Genomic DNA, 20,511 nt, shown 5'->3' on the forward strand with positions numbered 1-20,511 from the left:
ACATTTGATCACGAGCTGTGGGTAGTGACCGAAAGAACAAGATCGCAAGTACAAGCAGCTGAAATGGGTTTTCTCCGCAGGGTGGCCGGGCTCTCCCTTAGAGATAGGGTGAGAAGCTAGATGAGGTGGCTCGGGCATCTGGTCAGGATGCCTCCTGGATGGACTACATCTCACGGCTGACCTGGGAACGCCTCGGGATCCCCCCGGATGAGCTGGTGAGCGAAGTCTGGGTTTCCCTACTTAGGCAGCTGCCCCCGCGACCCGACTCCGGATAAGCATTAGAAGATGGATGGATGGATGGAGGTAAGCCCGGAATTTTGCTTAAACAGCAAAGGTTTGCTCACCATGTTTTTCTCTTTTGACTGCAGTTCTGATTTGAAACACTAGGTGTCAATGCTACTTATTTCACCTCAACCACTTAACTCCTGGTAGCAGAGGGTGCAGGTACAAGAGGTTAAGCTAAACAGTTAAACAGTCAAGCTAAGAATGCAAGGTTAGAGAATTTTTCATAATGAACCACTGAAGGTGCATGGATGGAAGTTATTGTGCATATTGTGAATATTTCTCTCTCCTCACCATTTAGAAGCTGTGAGATTCTAATCCTGCTTTCTGTCTGTTCACCTGATGGCTGATATTCATCAGATATTCTTCCTTCTGTGTTTAGAAGGAAGCAGCTTCAAAGCTTTAAATTAATCCTGCTGACTTTTTACCTTTTAGTTAGTAAATCCTGAAAATTTCATCCTTCTTTGTCATAAATATTTAATTTTTTTACTTATTTAGAAATATTTTAACTGTTGCTGTTTAAAGAGAAAACTGCTGCTAAATCTGTGTAGTGGTCCGTCTCCATATCGCGGTTCATCTTCTGCGGTCTTGCTGTTTCGCAGTTTTTTTTTTGTATGCAGCACTACATATTTAAGTATATGTAAATCCTATTTCAACCATTCTATGTCCAAATTTTACTGGAGGAATCAGCCCACTGTGTTTTGTGTCTTGATTGGCCAAGTCAGTATACTTCGTGTCCCGCTGTCTTTTTCTGAAAAAGACAGCAACAGCCGGTGTTCTGTAAGTTTAACATACATTGTCAGATCAGCATACACATAGTGCAAACTGACGACTGCACCTAACCCTAACCTTAACCCACATGCACATCAGCATAATGTATGCTACTCTGATGCGTATGCTAAACTGACAGAACACCGGGCCTTCTGCGAAAAACAACGTTACAGACGAGGGTGGGGACGCAGTGCCAGCAGAGAAGTTGTAATATATTTTACAGGGTGAGTAATTATTAAGAAATTCACGTTGTAAAATATATCTAGGTTTTTGAGAGTGTATGAAGTGTGTGAGAATGTTGAAAATGTTCATTATAGTTTGGGAAAGGTCTATAAACACTCTGAGGAGGAATAATTAGGCCTTAACCTGCATTTGAATTGTGAAAATGAATGTCGTCATTTCACAGATTTCATTTATCGCGGGGTGTTTTCAGAACGTAAGCCCCGCTATAAATGAGGGACCACTGTTTGTGTTTAGTGCAGGGGTCTGCAGCCTTTCCAATCCAAAGAGCCATTTTACCTTAGCCAGCTAAATGAAACCTGTTCAGAGACGCAAATGTTAGAAGACCTTTTGAAAAAAAAGACAACCACATTTTTCTTTCTATTTTTAGTTTTCAAAATAAAGTAAAACAAAAAACTTTTGCAGTAGACAGACTTTCTTCTATGGGATGTAGATATTTGTAAAAATGATGTGTTATAAAAAGGGAAAAAACGCCCATAGTTTTCAACCTAAAGACAAGGAAATGAGATTAAAAAATATTCCTGGTACCTTTAGTATCATTATGTTGTGGAAATTCAATGCAATTATTCCATGAAAAAACAGAAAAATTGCTGAGAAAAACAAACAAACAAACAAACAAAAAACTTCATTTGTTATTATATCTATATTATAAAAATGAGTTATTTTGCATTTTTAGTCATTGTGGAAAGTCCAGAGCTCCAGCTGCTCTGGAGCTGCAGGTTGAACACCCCTGACTTAGTGTAAACCAAAATTTACTGTATTTTCTTCATATAGCTGTAGGCCTTCTTTTAAAGGAAAATGACATTTTGCGTATAACAATGTGATTAACAGCGATTAATAATTCTAATCGTTGCCCAGCAATAATATATATATATATATATATATATTAGTGCTGGGCAACGATTAAAATTTTTAATTGGAATTAATCGCATGACATGCTAAAATTAATCGCATTACGCGCAAAATATCTCTTTCCTTTAAAAGAAGGCCTCCGGCTTTATAAAGAAAATGCGGTAAACTTTGGTTTACTAACACGACATCAGGGGTGTCCAACCTGTGTTTCTGAAGCTGCAAGTGTCTCTCTGGACCTTCCACAATGCCTCTAAATACATGGCTAAAATATTTTTTTTTTATTTATTTTTTTTTTTTTAACTTGTCCTGTCCAGCATCATAGCAAGCAAAATGATAATCTGGTTGCTGTTTCGTGCTGAACAAATTTGCTCTGCCAAGGGGAGGCCTATGGGTAAGGCTCCTCTTGATAATGTGATTAAATAATTTATTTATTTACTTTGAATTACCGAATCTATGTAATCTTGCTGGACCTGACTGGAGGGGACAGAAAAAGATGGAAAATAGCAAAAAGAGCAAAAGAAGAAAGGAGACAAAAAGATCACAGACAGAAGGCAACGACCCTTCAATCCACACCATCACCAGACAACAAACTGTTATACCTGTACATGAACACACCAGAAAATTTCCTACAACTTTTACAAAAGCAAGAACACACACACAGAAAAATCTAGTCATTAAGAGTTTTTAAATAATAACCAAATCAAAAAGACATAACAGCGACCAGATACTAACTCACAGGAAAAAAAAAAAAATATCGCTTAGTATTAAAACCCACTGGACAACTCAGTGACTGTGTCAGCATGCAGAGCATGAGAGACAAGGAGTGATCAGTGATGAAGAGTGGTGAGTGAGATCATGCAAATGCGACCATGCCTCCACGGAGGCCAGAGACAGACCAGGGCCAGAGGCCCGGGCCCTCAGCAGCAGACCTGGAGCACCAACCCAAGCCACCCCACCACGAAGACGACTCCAGCCCCACCCGAAGGGCGGCAGAGGAGAGCCCCAGCAAGGGACCCCCACAGTCCCGGGGCACAGGTCCCAGTGGGCCAAGATCAGCAGCCGCACACAAACATACCCCCACATCCACACAAACATCATCCAAAGTACAGACACACACACACAACATACAAGCATCCCTGTCTCACACCCCGAATCCCACTCAGCCCTCCTTCAAACCCCTACACCCCCCCTGCCCCAGGGCCATACCCTGGGTCCCAGGGCGTCACCCAGACCCCAGGGCATGCACCAACCCACACCACGGCAGCACATCCGGGCAGGCCCAGACCCCCGGCACATACGGACCCCACCACCCCGGAGGGAGGAGGACCACCCCCGGGCACCAGAGCCCAGAACCCCCGCCCAGCCCGCCCCGGAATAGCCTGGCCGCCCGGCACAGGACCGACGCCCACCAACCCAGGCACCACCAGTGGCCTCACCCCTTGCCACAAGGCGACTCCAACCACTGGCCCCTACAGCCCCCGACGAGGCCAGACCCAGAGCCACCCCCATCGCAGAGCAGCCCGGTCCCGCACCACGGGCAACCACAGAGAACCCGCAACCACCAGTCACTCCCGGCCATTTCCCAAACCCCCATAGCAACGAGGTCACAGTCCTCCACCTACACTAAGTGATGGAACTAAGCACAGGGGACACGAGGGAATGAGATTCAGCTAAATAGTTCTTTGAGGAGGCAGACATTGTCTCACTACTCAACTAAGAGATTCCTAAACTGCTGAATACACAGATTATTTTTGTTTTTCCAGTTCACAAGGATAGTTTTCTTTGCAATGCATAATGCTGTGCGTATCATGTGTGCAGAGTTAATTGCCATATTAATGTCACCCAAGTCACCTAGTAGACATAGTAGGAATATTACATTTAAACCATGTTGACATGTCCACACATACCTGAAGCCAGAACTTTCATTGCAGTGTGGGCAGATGTTTGATTGTGACAGACCCATCCTGAACATCCTTTGTCCTGTATAATGAGTTCTATGCAGAATTTTGAATTGTATTAGTTGCATATTTGAATTCTTAGTCATTTTAAAGGTGTTTAAACATATTTGTGACCATTTATCTTTATTACAGGTAACGGATAAGTCACCCTCCCATTTTGAAGTTGGAAGACAGATTGAGTCTTCTAGTTTGGATAATAGTCTATGTGTTTTTGATAACAGCTTTGGGGCATTGAGATTCATGAATTCTGCCACCCTAATAGGTAGCTTTAAGTTTAATTGATTAATGGTGGCTTCGGGTCTCCGGTTGTCTCCTGGGTGGGGATCTCGGCTGCTCCGCTGCTGGGTCGGCTGGGGGTTCCGGTCTGGGCGGGCGGCATTGGGTGGGCCCCGGGGTGGGACTGCCTCGTGGTGGTGGGGGGTGGCTGCCGGGGTGCCTGGGTCGGTGTCCGTCGGCCCCTGGCCGGGTGGCCGGTCGGGCCCGGGGTGGGCCGGGTGGGGGCCCCGGGCTCTGGGGTGTCGGGTCTCCCCCCTCTCCTGGGGGTGGGGGGTCTGCCGCTGCTGGGGGGGCTGGGCCCGTCCGGATGTGCCGTGCCGGGGGTTGGTCCGTGCCCTGGTGCTTGGTCGCAGCCCCGGAACCTGGGTGGGGGTGTGTTTGTATATAGGTGTGTGTGTGTGTGTGTGTGTGTCTGTAGGTATGCGGGTGTGTGGGTGGGTGTAGAGGGATGTGTGTGCTGTATGTGTGTGTGGGTGTGTATGAAGGTCTAGGTGTGTGCGTGTATGTGTGTGTGAGTGGTGTGCGGGTGTGTGTGTGGAGGTCTATGTGGGATGTGTGTGTGGGTGTGTGTGAAGGTGTGTATATATGAGTGTGTGCACGTGGAGGTCGAGGTGTGTGTGGAGGAGTGAAGGAGTGGGTGGAGGCGTGAGTATGTATGGAGGTGCTTGTGTGTATATGCAGGTATGTATGTGAGTGCGTGTGTAGTGGTGTATGTGTATGGAGGGGTATGAGAGTGTGTGTGTATGTGGGTACCGGTGTGTGTGTTTATAGGTATGTGCGTGAAGTGTGTATGTGGAGGTATGTGCACGTATTGAGGTGTTGGTGTATAGATGTGTGTGAGAGGGTGTGTGAGTGGCTGGGGTAAAAAAAAAAAAAAAAAAAAGAGTGTGTGTGCGTTTGCAGGGGGTTATGACGTGTCCTCTGGGGGGCGCCCTGGCCGGGTGTTGGGGGCGTGGGCCTGGGGTTCCCTTCCTTTGCCTCGCCCCCCTCCCACTCAGAAAGAGGAAAGTGGCCCCTTGGGCTGGTGGCTGGCCCCTGGGGGGGTTCGTGGCGTGCCTGGGTTGGGGTGCCTGCTCCGGGCCTGTGACGCCCTTCGGGGCCGGCGGGGGACGGGGGCGCCCTAAGCCACTGGCGGGTCGTCTTCCAGGGGAGAGGCTTACTCCCCTCTGGACCTACATCTCCTGACCCCTCCCCTCCCCCACTCTTCACTACATACACAGGTAGGGCTGTGGGAGGTGTGCTTGTTGCGCTGGGCGGGGCAGGGGGGTCATCATAGTGGCCCTGTTGCTTCGCCGAGCGGCAGCATGCCTCCCAGCTTTTAATTCCACTTAGTCACTGAGCACAAATAACATTTGCAACATACAAACACGTTTTGGGGGGTGGAACATGCGAGGTCAGGTGGGTGGGACTGCTCAGGTGGCCCCACCCCCTCCTCAATGCAGTTACTGCCCCCCAATTTTAACCCTCTTTTTTTAATTGCAAACAGCACATAATATATTCCATCACTAGTGGGGGAGGGAGGGGGGATGGGGTCTTCAAGCGCCCCTGTCTCCATGGATGGCCCGGGGGCGGGGCGGGCCGGGTGGCCTGTCGCGTTGGCCCGGGGCGTAGGCGGGCTGTCCCGGGGGGTTTTGGCTGCTGGCCCTGGGGGGAAGGTGCTGTTTTGGGGGTGGGGAGTGGGGGGCGGGGGCGGGGTGGGTGGTTGGGGGCCTGGCTCGTGTCTCCTCGCCTCCTGGCTGGGGCTGTCCCCCCGTGGCGTGGGGTGGCGGGAGGATGGTGGTGGGGGGATGGTGTTTGTGTGTGTGTGTGTTGGGGGGGGGGGGTGGTGTGTGGGTGGGAGAGTGGTGTGGGTGTGGGGGGATGGGTGGTGGAGGGTGGGGTGTGTGGAGGTGCATGCGTGGTGTGTGGGAGGGGGGGTGGTGTGGGTGTGGGAGGATGAATGGTGGAGGGATGATGTATGTGTGGGAGGATGGGGTATGTGTGGGAGAATGTATGATGCAGGGATGGGGGAGTGTGTGGGAGGATGGATGGTGGAAGGATGGTGTGTGTGCGGGAGGATGGATGGTGTATGGGAGGGAGGATGGTGTGTGTGTGGGGGAGTGGTGTATGTTTGGGAGACTGGGTGATGGAGGGGTGGTGTGTGTGTGTGGGAGGATGGGGTACGTGAAGGTGGATGTTTGGTGTAGGAGAATGATGTATGTGTGGGAGGATGGGTAGTGGAAGGAAGGTGTGTGTGTGTGTATGGGAGGTGTGAAGGTGGATGAATGGTGTGTGAGAGGGAGGATGGTGTATGTGTGGGAGGATGAGTGGTGGAGGGATGATGTGTGTGTGGGAGGATGGGATAGGTGTGGGAGAGTGTATGGTGGAAGGATGGTGAGTGTGTGGGAGGAAGGATGGTGTGTGTGTGGAAGGATGGATGGTGGAAGGATGGTGTGTGTGTGTGGGAGGACAGAGTATGTGAGGGTTGAATGGTGTATGCGTGGGAGGATAAATGGAGGAGTGGAAGGAGAGTGTGTGTGTTTGTGTGTGTGTGTGTTGGTCTGGGGGGGGGCAGGACTGGTTCTCGGGGTGTGCGGCTGGGCGCTGGGGTGAGGGGCTGGCCTCTGGTGGTGGCCGTCTGGGCGGGCCGGGTCCCCCCGGGTGGCGTGCTGGCCCTCGGCCTGTGGGGGGGGGGGGGGGGGGGGGGGGGGTGTCCCTGCGCTCCTGGGCCCGGGCCCTCTGCCCCGTCTGTCCCGGGCGGCCGGTGCCCGGGGGGGTCGGGGACTGCTGGCCTCGGCCCGCCGGGGCCGGTGCCCTGGGTCCGCGGGGCGGCTCCTGCTGGGGTCTCCTGCTGCTGCCTTCCTGGGCGGGCGAGTGGTCGTCTCTGTGGACCGGTCGGGATCTGTTGCCTGCGGGGGGGCTGGTGGCCTGGGTCTCGGGACCGCTGGCCTGACTCTGGCCTCTGTTCAAGTGAGGTGGCATCTGCATGATCACTCTGCATGGTCACTCCTTCCTGAACGTCTCCACACAGTCTTTGCGTCGCCGTGTGGCCGAGTTCTCCAACACATCCACACAGGTTTCTCTGCGCGTGTTCTTGAATACAGCAGTTTCACTTATATCTATTATCATATTTTGTTTCTTTTTTTAATTATTTCTGTTCTTATTATTATTATTACTCTTACTCTTATTATTATTATTGTTACTATTATCAACTAGTTGTGTAATGACCTACTGGCTAGGATGATCGTAGCTATATATGTTGTAAGTAGTATGGATTACATGGTCTTCTGTATGATGTTTCAAGTCCCCACCCGCACTCCCCACACCCTTTCTGTCCCTCTCTCTCCCCTCCCTCTTCTCTCTACTTTCTTTTCTCTCTCTCTGTCCCCTCCGGTCGAGTCCAGCATTAAGAGTCTGATTTAATAAAGTTTTTCATCAAGAGGGACTTTATACATGTAGTATAAATCCCTGCTTGATAGAGTAAAATTGCCCAGCACCAGACAGCAGCCAGACAATCATTCTGTTTGCAACAATGCTGGACAAGACAGGTTAAAAAAAAATAAATAAATAAAAAAAAATAAAAAAAATAATAATAAAAAAAAAAAAAAAAAAAAAAAAATTGATTAATGGTATATTTTTTTACATATAATAGATTTAAGCTGGTGATATTCTAAAAATGTTTTGCTACTGATTCCATATTGTAAAGTGAGAATATTAAATGACAAGAAGTTTCCATTTTCTATTATATGTTCTAATTGTTTTATTCCTTTATTTTTCCATTGAGTAAAATTGATAAGCTTTTTGTTTTGCAGGATGTCAGGGTTGTTCCAGAGGGGTGTAAACTTACATGGAAAAAGTGAGGATTTGGTTATTTTTAGAAAATCCCACCAAGCCACTAAAGAGGAAATGATATTGATGCTTTTAAAACACTGATGTGTTTTGATGGTTGAGCTTATGAATGGCAGGTCAGAGATAAACAGATCCTCGAACAATGCTTGCTCTACATCTAACCATGATTCATGCAGACTGCTAGGTTTAAGCCATTTGGAGATATACTGCAGCTTGTTAGTTAAAAAAACATAATTAAAGTTGGGTAGCTCCAATCCGCCTCTATCTTTAGTCTGTTGTAAAGTTTTTAGACTGATACGTGATGGCTTATTTTTCCATAAAGATTTAGATATATGTGAGTCCAGTGACTTAAACCAGCTGGAGGATGGTTTAGTGGGTATCATTGAAAACAGGTAGTTTACTTTAGATAGAACCATCATTTTAACTGTGGCAACCCTCCCATGAGTGATATGGGTAAGTGCCTCCACCGTGAGAGATCATCCTCTATTGCTTTAAGTAGCTGGACATAATTTAGCTTTGTTAGTTCTGATAACCTGGGGGAAATGTTTATGCCTAGATATCTAATGTTTCCAGACTGTATTGTAGTATTGGGTGTGTTTTGTAGGTCACAGTTGATGGGCATAATAATAGTCTTAGACCAGTTAATAGAGTAGTCAGATATTGATGAGAATGTGTTAATAAGTGTGATTGTCTGGGGGAGAGATGTCGGTGAGTTCTGGAGGAAAAGTAATACGTCATCAGCATAAAGACTTATCTTGTGTTCTATATTTTTGGCATGGATTCCTTTAATCTCTTTGTTTTGTCTTATGGCAGCAGCTAGGGGTTCAATAAAAATAGCAAAGAGTGATGGAGAAAGCGGGCAGCCCTGTCTGGTTCCTCTCTGCAAACAGAAGCTGGGAGAGGTTTGATCATTGGTCTTCACACATGCATTTGGGTTGTTATATAATATTTTTATCCAATCTATGAAAGATGACTCAAACCCAAATTTGTTTAACGTTGCAATTAAAAATTTCCAGTTTACACGGTCAAATGCTTTTTCTGCGTCTAAAGAAATGACTGTGGATTCCAGGTTATGTAGAGTAGAATAATCTATGATGTTAATTAATCTACGCATGTTAGTAGAGGCATGTCTACCTTTAATAAAGCCTGTTTGGTCAGGATGTATTATTAGAGGGGTTATTTTTTCTATTCTTCTGGCCAAAGCTTTGCTAATTATTTTGAGATCTACATTTATTAATGAAATTGGACGGTAACTGGATGGAAGTGTTGGGTCTTTACCTGGTTTTAATAGTAGAGTAATATTGGCTAGGTTCATATTTGAAGGTATTTTTTGTTTTTCCCTTATTTCTAACATCATATTGTAGAAAGTGGGTGCCAGCATTGTCCAGAATTCTTTGAAGAATTCTGCTGGGTAACCATCTGGACCTGGAGCTTTATTGTTGGGCATATGCTGGAGAGCTTCTTGGAGTTCGCCGACTGACAGGGGGGAATCCAAGACCATTTTATTTTCATGTTTTAATTTTGGAAGATTGATGTTACTAAGAAATTTATCAATATTGTCATCTGTTGTAGTTAGTTGTGATGTATATAATGTTTATAGAATTATTTGAAAGTGTTATTTATCTTGTCAGGGTCGTGGCTGATGTTTCCTTCTGGATCGCTGACAGAGGAGATGGTTGTTTTCTCCTTGTTTGTTTTTAACTGATTAGCCAGGAACCTTCCAGATTTGTTGCCATGCTCAAAATTCTCCAAGCGAAGTCTTTGCACCAAGAATTGCATCTTTTTATCTATTATTTCATTAAGTTCAAGTTTAGCTTTCCTTATAGCATTTAGTGTGTGTTCTTCTGGGGAGACATGGTAAGCGTTCTCTAAGGATTTAATTCTGAGTTCTAACTCTGAAATTCTCAAAGTTTCCTTCTTTTTCTTTTGAGAAGAGAAGAAAATTATTTTCCCTCTCATTACTGCTTTTCCTGCTTCCCAAAGAACACTTGCTGAAGTTTCTGGCAAGTCGTTATTTTCTAGATATAAGGACCATTCTCTTTTGAAGTAGCTGATAAACTCAGGATCTTTAAGTAATGACGTTTTAAATCTCCAGTTTCTAGTTGCTGGTTTATTGCTATTACTTCTCAGAGTGAATGATACTGCTGCGTGATCACTAATGCTAATAGGATGGATTTTGATTTCTGACATGTCATTCATCAGCGAGCTGCTAGTTAAGAAATAATCTAATCTAGAATAGGAATGGTGAACTGAAGAGAAGAAGGTGTATTCTCTTAGTGTGGGATGGTGAGAGCGCCAAGCATCACAGAGACCAAAATCCTTCATGTACTGTTTTACAGTTTCTGAGGATTTCCAGACTCGATGAGCTCCTGTGGTTCTTTTTTTCTCCAGTATAATGTTAAAATCACCTCCTAAAATTAATGTGTTATCTGAGTGACCATAGAGTGAGGCGAAGAGGGAGTGAAAGAAGGAGGGATCATCTACATTTGGACCATATATATTTGCGATATATAACTTAACATTTTTAATAGATAATGTAACTATTATAAATCTGCCTTCTGGATCTATGATTGTATTATCTATGTCAAAATTTAACCTTCTATTAATAAGAGTTGCTACCCCTCTCTGCCTAGAATTATAACAAGCTGAATACACGTGTGGAAACTGGGTTGTTGAGAGAAGATCTATTGTTGAATTTGATAAATGAGTCTCTTGGAGTAATATTATATCTGCTTTCATTTCTTGCAAATGATTAAAAAATTTTAACCTCTTTTCCCCTGTGCCAGCTCCACGCACATTCCAAGTGACAAATGTGAGTTCGTTCATGAACAAACCACAGAAATGAGGGCTATATGATATTACTGAAGCCTATGTGCGTGCATCCCACTGCTTCTCCACATGCATGTGTATCTGCCAGCTGGTTGTGACAGAGATGTATGGAAATCGCGCGAAATTACCTATAAGCAAACAAACAAGGAATAAAATACAACATTAGGGTTAGGGAGTAGGGTGGACATTCGGACACAGCCAATGAGAGTGCCGCGACTCTGAGTATATCGACGGCTCTGCAGCGAGAATAAAAGCGTCACCTCCTGACCAATCAGATCCCATGAAAAATGGCCTGACCGTTTTTAGAAGATCCCGTTGACGTTGGTGCACGGATAGTGAAAGGAGCGTTAAGGAGAGAAAGAGTCTTTAGGGACAGATCCAACCCGTTGCACTTTCCTGATGACATACTGTACCAAAGGTACAGATTTTCAACAAACAGTCTGAGATACATGTCCGCTGAATATCAGATGAATTGTGCTCCTTTCATCCATACAACAGATACAATAATAAAGCCTTGTCACCGCTCTGAATTATGTTTTTATATTTGTTCTTTACTTGCTCCCAAGTCCTTTTAGCTCCACTGGGGTTGCTTCTGAAATAGAGGTTAATAATAGTGATAATTCTTTTTCATACATAAGTACAGAACCATTGAGTTATGAAATGCACAACTAGCCATGCATTCATGGATGAGGAATTGATATTCATATAACGCGCTCACATGGGAGCGGATCCTTTAAAGAACTGGGAAATATGACGTAAATAAAGCATTTCCAGAAATGTTTGTTCTGTAATACAGTGATATGAGTCCAGTCAGTTTATATTGTCCCATTAATTATTATTGGATAATCTGACGAACTTACACATTAACGGAGTGAACAATTTTCTTCCCGGCTTTTGCTGCAGCAGTTGCTTTTAGTCTAAATTATATTTTTAAATTCTTCGTATTTTTGAACAATAATAGTCTGCTCCTCCATGGTAAAATACACTGCTCTACAGGTTTGTCCATGTTTGCGATTGGTCAGAACCTCCAAACACCACCCTTTTATGTGAACGCGCACCAATCTTAATTGGGAAAACTCTGGGTTGAGTTACCGAGTTGATAATCAGCTTCGTAGTACAACTTATCCAGATCCTGAATGTCTGGGTAGTCAACCTGGGTAACGGAGAAAAATCTGCGGTATGTTAATCATGCTTCGTAGTACAGGCCTCAGGGTTCTGTTTATATGGAAGCCTATTATCCTCCACACAGAAACAACCAACCAACAGGAGGTAACTTTACTGATAGCAGAGCTAAGATCACAGAAAAGCATTCACATGAAATGTTTTCTTATTCTCCGCATGTTTGGGTGAAATGATGCAGATATGTTATCATCCATGGAGCAAAACTGGGTCAAGTGTGGAGGGAGTGTGGATGTAAATGCAGTATAAGAATGTAGTTACAGGGATAAATGTCTATAAGAATGTAGTTACAGGGATAAATGTCTGTAAGAATACGTATGTTGGTCTCTAAGAAAATACCCTGTTTTTTCCTGTGAGTTCATCCTTTGCAGAACAGAATGGCATTAATTTGATCTAGAAGAATTTCACTTGGTCAGGAGAGAAAAAATTGCTTATTATTTATCATTGATAGAGGAGAACATTACGGAGCCCCTCTGATGACGTGGTAAAAAAAAATAGATGTAACGTGCGCACAAACTACTAATTCGTGGCCACGAATTACTACACTGTGTCCGCGAAATAGTTAAAACGTGCGCACGCAATAGTAACTCATGGCCACGAAGACCTTATTAATGATATAATTCCTGGACGTTTGGTGATTGAGCGCACCCTCGTTAGAAGCTGCCACGTGTTCGTGCCAAGAAACGTATCCCATGTGCTGTTCTTAAGGTGAGTGTCTTTTCTTATTACTATTAGTCAATACATTGTTATCTCGCATTTAGGCAGTTATTCATTTAGGCCTGTGTCTGTGACGATGGCATTAAGGGTAGCATATCTGCTAACGTCTCGCGCAATTATCCAGCTGTACACTGTTGCTAAACGTTGTTTTGTTATGCTAATATGTAGCTGTAAACACATTTGTGTCTTCAGGAGCTGCAGCCCATCACACACATCAGGACACTTTTCAAGAAGAGCTGCGGGGATTTAGGCGAACTAAGTGAGGTATGTTGAAGATGTCACGAAGGTGTTTCTCTTTTAATGTGGGTATTTCACCATGCTAACTACTATCTACCTCAGACCAAATCTGGCCCAGACGAAATTCTGTTAACAGTTTCAGCTTTAAATTAACTTAAAAGTTCCCCTTTCCCTTATTTCCTTTATAAGTAGTGTGTGTCATAAAACGCGGCGGTTCATACAGCAACAGCAGCGTTTAACGACGCCACAGGACCATGCCTTATAGTTACAGTAGTCCTCACCGTATCACGTTGCTAAGGCAACATGTAGCCTAACAGTGAGCACAAACTATATTGATTTGCAGGTTGTTGTTACTCTGACTAAATATTTGGACTCTGGTAAGTGGGTGCAATCCCGGATTACCACAGACAATTTCCAATCAATAAAAACCATTCCACTTTGATTTGCCAAAGACAAAAGTGATTTCATATCATAGTGCTGAGCATAATGTTTAAATCAGCTGCATCAAGTTTATAGTTTCAGAGCTCTATAATGAGCACCTGTCACCAAAATAGAGGCAAAAAGTGTAGAATTGTAAAATAAGTTTTATGTTGTATTAATTTAGTTTTCTTGTGGTTTAGAGAACAGCTATGGATACTCGGCTGCGGGAATTTTTGATTGAGCGCAAACTTGAAGAAGATGTGATCCAGAAACTTGAAGATGAAAATGTAAGCAACTGCAGTTGATGTCTTTGCTTACCTTGTGAGTGTGTGTGTGTGTGTGTGTGTGTGTGTGTGTGTGTGTGTGTGTGTGTGTGTGTGTGTGTGTGTGAACCAGCTCCATGCACAATGTCAGAAGTAAAAAAAATGGTATATGTTTTCATTTTTAATGTAATCAATCATATCAAATGTGTTTACTGAATAATTTTGAATAATTCTTCGTCATCTTAAGGAGGAAGAATATGTGCATTATTATAAAAAAGTGAATAACTAATTAACTAATGTGAATAAGTACACACTTATACCATATAGCGATATTAATCTTAACTTCCATTATATATCCATCGACCTTCTGCATTTGTATGTACAGTAATGACTGATTGTTTTATTCACTAATTCATTTATTTATCTTTTGTGTTTTTAGGATTGATGAAACTGTCATTCCGTTAATGACAGACAGTGACCTGGCAAATTACATCCCCAAAATTGGAGATAGAGTCTCCATCGTGGCCTTCTGCAGACAAGCATCGCTGTCACAAAAATCACCATCCAGGAAAGAATCCATACTCTCAAGGCTACGACAAAGACTGTCTGGAGCTGATGGGATGCCTCCCAAAAAGAGATCTTCACAGTGGGCAGAAAATACAAATGCCAAACGCAAAGTGAGACGTATTGAGGTTGGCTGGATGGATTTTGATGAGGAGAACATGAGGTACAAACAAGTGAAGTCTGTAAGTGGTGGTGGAACAAGGCATCTCTCTGTTGACAAAGATGAAACAGTTGCAAATATCCAACTTATGGCTGAAAATCTTTTTTTCCCCAAAGGCCTTTCCAAAAAAAACAAAAGTCTTTCACACTATTCAGCTCATATTGAGAGCTCACAGATACATGTTGATATGTCCAGTACAGTTGATGAGTTGTATAAGCAAAGCAAGGTCAAAATACTGCGCCTTTATCTGTGCACCAAAAAGAAAACAGGACAGCAGTCCTCTGGAGTGGAGGGTGATTATGCTACAAGCCAGCCCTCTGTGGTAGATCTCACTAACAATGAACAGAATCAGGCTGGTGATGATCTGTTGGTAGAAAACAGAAATTTAGAATCACCAGATCACTGTGGGATTAATGATGGAGCCTCTGTATGTCATGGCCCATGCTCATTCCCACTCCCTGCTTCCTGCTGACCATATTTGGATCACCAATCATCACAGCTATTAGGACGGCGCAGCTGGAGGATATCAAGTCATCATTCTCATCGCCATATAAACCTCACCCGGACCTCCAGTCATCGCTGGATTATACTACTCATCGTGGTAACCAGTCGTGCACATGATCTAAATCGTATTGTATCTGAACCAACCTAACTTGTACCCTCTCTCTTCCAAGAACTGTACCTGAATCTCGTCTACACAACGGAGAATCCTGTCTGCCCGCTCCAGCCCGTCCTTCCAGCAAACCCTGCATACTGCACTGCACAATTCTAATAAAGTGTCTCTGATCATTCTCCGAGCGCTCCTCTCCTTGGATCCATACACCCAATCCGTGACACTGTAAGTGGATATTTGGATCTGAATGACACAGTACTATGGGATGGTCTGCCAACTGTGGGTGAAAGCGAAGATTCTGATATAGTTGTCATTATGAGTGCGGATGACAGGCTGGATGTAAGTCTAGATGAACCAAACCTTGAAATACTCTTTCCAGAAAATAAGTATGATGCACCTCTTCAAACGTTGGCTCTCTCACCAGTGGCTGCTGCAGGGGAGACCATGGTCCCAGACCAAGCACTTCCTGAACCACAGTCTTGCCCTGTAACACTGATTGTAAGAAGAGGCCACTGTCTCACTAACCTGATCAGTGCCTTCAAAGACCCAAATATTATTCCATCTGAGGTCAGCATCAAAATGCGTCTACCAAATGGAGAGCTTGAACAGGGGGAAGGAAGTGGTGTTTTGCGAGACTGCCTGACAGAATTTTGGACAGATTTCTATGACAGCTGCACACTGGGAGTTGAGGTGAAAGTTCCCTTCATCAGACATGACTATCAGTGTGAAGAATGGCAGGCTGTAGCTAGAGTGTTTGTAGTAGGGTGGAAACAAGCTGGTTACTTCCCAGTAAAGCTTGCAGTACCATTTCTGGAGGAGGTATTGTATGGCTCGACAACCAGTAGTTTGAAGGATTCCTTTTTGCTTTATGTGTCACAAGAAGAAAGATCTGTCCTCATGAGGGCTTTGGAGGACTTTAATTCAGTGGACACAGATGAATTGCTGGATGTACTCGATGCACATGAATGCAAGCAAGTCCCTACCAAGGACACACTGCTCCCTGTTTTGTCACAGATAGGGCATAAAGTAATTGTTCAGGCCCCAATGTTTGTTATTAAGTGCTGGCGTCCTATTGTGGGTTCTGTAGTTTGTTTATTACCACCAGAAGGACTGCATAACTTCATCACACAAAAAAAGCCAACTGCAAAAACAGTGAAGGAGCTTCTAAACTTTCCAGAGGAGATGACATCAGCCCAGTCAACAGTGTCTCGTTACCTGAAAAGGTACATCGGGGAAATTGATCTGAATCATCTTCAGCTTTTCTTGCGGTTCTGTACAGGATCCAATCTCTTGGATAAAGCCATACTAATTGAGTTCATAGAAACCACAGATTTCCTCCGCAGACCACAATCCCATACGTGCGGATGTGTACTCAAACTGCCCACTGGTTACCACAGCTACCCAGATTTTCGCAGTGAATTTAACTGCATTCTCATGAGCTCAATGTGGGTAATGGATGTGGTGTAGATGCCAGTAACATGAAAGATGTCACAGCTCCTTGTTAGAGTGGTTTGTTTGGTTAACTTTACCATGTAGCTTGTTGTCTTTTGTATGTGCAGCATTTTATCTGCTTTAAAAGTGGCTGCTCTGTTCTTTCCCAGTCAAATAGTAAGCTTAAAGGGATGGTTCAGTTTTTTTTTAAGTGGGGTTGTATGAAGTATGTGTGCCTAGTTCATGTATTACCCGTAGTGGACACAACTCAGCTCTCTACAAGTTGGCAAAAGCAGAGGAGAGTGCTGGGAAAGGAGCAGGCAATACATTGCTGTGGACAGGGACAGCAACACAGCAACAAACATTTTCATCACTTAAAAGAAGTCCCACTTTAAAAGAATATATCCAGATTACATATGCACAGAATTGGTGAGAAAAGTGTTTTCCTTTCACACTAATTCAGAGCTCCGATATGCCTGCACCTGAAGTGTATCTGTTACTGCTGCATACTGTATTACTCTGTTTGTGCCAAATGAAAAAACTACTGTATAAGCAGGCGAAGAGCTGAAAATATTTCAAATACAGTGTACAGTTACAGTTTTACAAATTAGGAGTACTGAGAGATGTCCACTGCACACTGATTAAGCACACTAAGCTCTACCTCATGTCTCAAACTCCAATTAATTAAGCACATTTTATATTACAGTATTGCAGTTGTTTGCAGCAACCTCAGTTGAAACAAGAATGTGAGCCTTATCAAATGTTTCAAAGGTGTTTAAAATAAATTAATCTTTACAGAAGTTTACACTTTAAAGTTGTTTGAATATTATTTTGTAACTATAAGCTTAAAGCTGGCTAGCAGGAGGTTTGAAGTGTTATCCTGTAATTATGTACAAAATACAATGTGTTGTTTTTTACTATGATGTGTTTTGAAAAAGACCAGTAAACAACTAAAGGTTGTGCTGTGATTTGTTATGAAAGACACTTTTCTTTTAACAAAAATTGTTTTAATCTCTTCCACAAAATGAAAGTGTCAGGAAAAATATGGAGCGTAAGTTATACAAACACAGTAGCCTACTTGTTCTTGTCAATTTATCAAAACAGACATGTGATATTCGCAGTCTCCGTGGTTGCTGTCCATGGTGCTATTCTCCTTGTTAGATATGGATACATGTTATCATTCAGGGGATGCCAGTAAGAGGTGAGATTAATTTTGTTTCTACTTTATCCTAAAGCAAAAAACATGACCACCATTAACCAATATGACCAATATTAATTGAAAGGTAATAACTCCAGCCCATGAAAATTCATTTTGTCTAACTTGTACAATTATTTGAGTCAAATATTTCTTATTTTCTAGCTAACAATAGCTATAATTTCTTAATGAGCTTAATTACTGCAGATTTCTAAAACTGAAAAGAGTTATATTCTTTTTTTATCATTATAGTACAAAGACAAAAGATAACCACACACTTGAAAAGTAACATGTACATTATGCGGAAAAAACGTACTGAAGTACCAAATGTACTACACAGTTTGTAAGCTGTTGCCCATTTAAATAGCCTCAAATAACTGTGGACGAATCGTGTCCCTCAGATGGAAATACAAATCAAGTGCCTGGGACATGGTAGATGGGAACTCCAAGCCTGATTCCTGCATTATTATTGTGCACAAATCAAACACGTCCACATCACATGGGACTGAACTGACAAATGTGCAGCTGTCTTTACATGAAGTAAAATCTTCAGTCAGTGGAACAAGACAGTCTTCTGCACCCCAAAGGTGAGGGGCCATGTACATAACATCAGGTATCCCGCTTGGCACATTGGTGTTCTTGGAGGGCCGTATACGGTGAGCATTCCAAACATCCTGGATGTCATTCAATACCTCCTGTTGAAGAAAGAAGTTAATTAGGTCACAGCTGGCATTTAGTGTAACTTTAGATCATGATAAGAGCCTATCAAAAGGTAAATATAGTCCTATTTAGTCTTTGCCTTTGAAGTGTGTAAGAAAAACAAAACTGTTAAGCAAATAAAAGCAGCTTAAATCACATTGTGATGTGTTTTTTCCACTGCATTTCTTACTGTGATCATAATATAGGCTGTTTACCTGAATGATTGTCATGAAGCAGAACTGTGATAGAGCTTTATCAATGAAATCCCCAGAGAAGAATCCTTCATCCTTTAGTTCTCCAAGAAGCTGAATCCAGGCTTCGATTCCTTCTTTTCTCATCACTCCCCACCAGCTCTCAATCCTCTGGTTCGCTGTACTTGCTCCTGTGATGTAGCTTTTATCAGCTGCTCTGTCATCCACGTCATTTCTCCGTAAATGACGCTGAAGGTCTCGGACCAAAACGTTTTCAGTGCCCATGTCAGTTCGCACGAGCTTGGGAAGCCCCCCACGGCGCTCCACAGCTTCCACAAAGTACCCCCCAATAATTTTTGGGTCGCTGTTAGTGTGGGCGGCCCGCAACCAAATGATGCTGCGTGAGAACCCGTCGATGCAGCCATTAATGCATATCCCATATGGCTTCAGTTTGTCATATGAGTCTATGTGCCACACAAAATTAGGTCCTTCAGCAAAATATTGCCTCCTTCTGAGACGCCTGCTCTGGCGAACTTGGGAGCCGACTGGGTCCAGTAGAGAGAGGAGGATCCTCACGTCTTCTTTTCTTATAGAAATACCATGTTGTTTACACTTTGTAAACATCCACCTGTAACCGTGATCCTTTCCGGGTCCTTGCAGTTGGTCAACAATGAAATCTATCCCGGTGTCCAAGTCGTACCTTCGCCGATAAAGTAACCTGGCTCTCAATATCCTGTTTAAATGTCTCTCGCTAATGATGGTTCCTTGTAGTGCCAGGCTTTTCAAGATGCATTTGTAGCTCATTCCTAGCCTAAAAAAAATCTCTATCATACTGTCCCGGTCCATCGTGTAGCCGCTCTGCCTATATCTTTCACCAAATAGAGGATGCGCTCTCAAGGAGCGTATTTATGTTATTATTTCGTGGCAACGAATTAGTATAATGTGCGCACGTTGTGTTCATTTCGTGGCCACAGTTTATTTATTTTTTGACCATGTCACCAGAGGGGCTCCGTAGAACATGAACAATCCCGAGTTTCTTTTCAGCACGGTAGCCAGGCTGATCAAGAGTTAGTGTTGTTGAGCTATGTATTCCTTTAACTCTCAGCTGTAATGACTTCATGAGTTTCATCATAAACAAAATGGTTTTCATTAGAGATTTCTATTAAAATCTATAATATTTGTCCAACTATTGATGATGTCTCATCTGCAGCAGCTTTAGAGACGTTTGTAGAAGCTGATTAATGTTTGGACCGTTTCTCTTCAGTACAGCTCTCTGAGTTAACCAAAATAATAGCTTCATCTTAACCTTCAACTTGGATGTTAGACCCCATCTCAGCCTGACTTTACAGGATTGACAGGATATGTACCTTCATCTTGTAAGACTGCTGGTTGAGCCTTTACATAAAATCCAACACTTGATCCATGAGTGTTAGCTAATTATAGACCTACAGTATCCAACTTCCCTGTTATAGAGAAAATAGTTTTAACTCAACTATGTGCACATTTGAGCAGAAATAATCTGTTTGGAGAATTTTAGTCAGGATTTAGAGCTCATCATAGCCCAGAGACAGACCTAGTGAAAGTTACCGATGATCTTCTCTTGGCCTCAGACGAAGGATTCCTCTGTATGTACTTATCTTGTTAGATCTCAGTGCTGCATTTGAGACAGTTGAGTACAACATTCTGTTTCAGAGGCTTGAACGTGTTATTAGGATTAAAGGAGCTGAATTAGGCTGGCTATAGTCATATTTATTTAGATTTCAGTTTTTAATGTGAGCGAGGAGTCTTCTTCACACACCAGAGTAA

General features: G+C 43.4%; 1 protein-coding gene across 1 annotated transcript; it reads right to left on the reverse strand.

Moving 5' to 3' along the window:
* Positions 1–17,631: 17,631 nt before the first annotated feature.
* On the reverse strand, positions 17,632–19,509 carry LOC121654649. Its single transcript, XM_042008867.1, has 2 exons — positions 18,730–19,509; positions 17,632–18,510 (listed from the first exon to the last, which is right to left on the reverse strand). The coding sequence occupies exons 1-2, from the start codon at positions 19,507–19,509 to the stop codon at positions 18,175–18,177; spliced, it is 1,116 nt and encodes a 371-aa protein (XP_041864801.1). The 3' UTR covers positions 17,632–18,174.
* Positions 19,510–20,511: the final 1,002 nt, after the last annotated feature.

Source organism: Melanotaenia boesemani, chromosome 15 (genome assembly GCF_017639745.1).
Source record: "Melanotaenia boesemani isolate fMelBoe1 chromosome 15, fMelBoe1.pri, whole genome shotgun sequence".
Lineage (NCBI taxonomy): Eukaryota > Metazoa > Chordata > Actinopteri > Atheriniformes > Melanotaeniidae > Melanotaenia > Melanotaenia boesemani.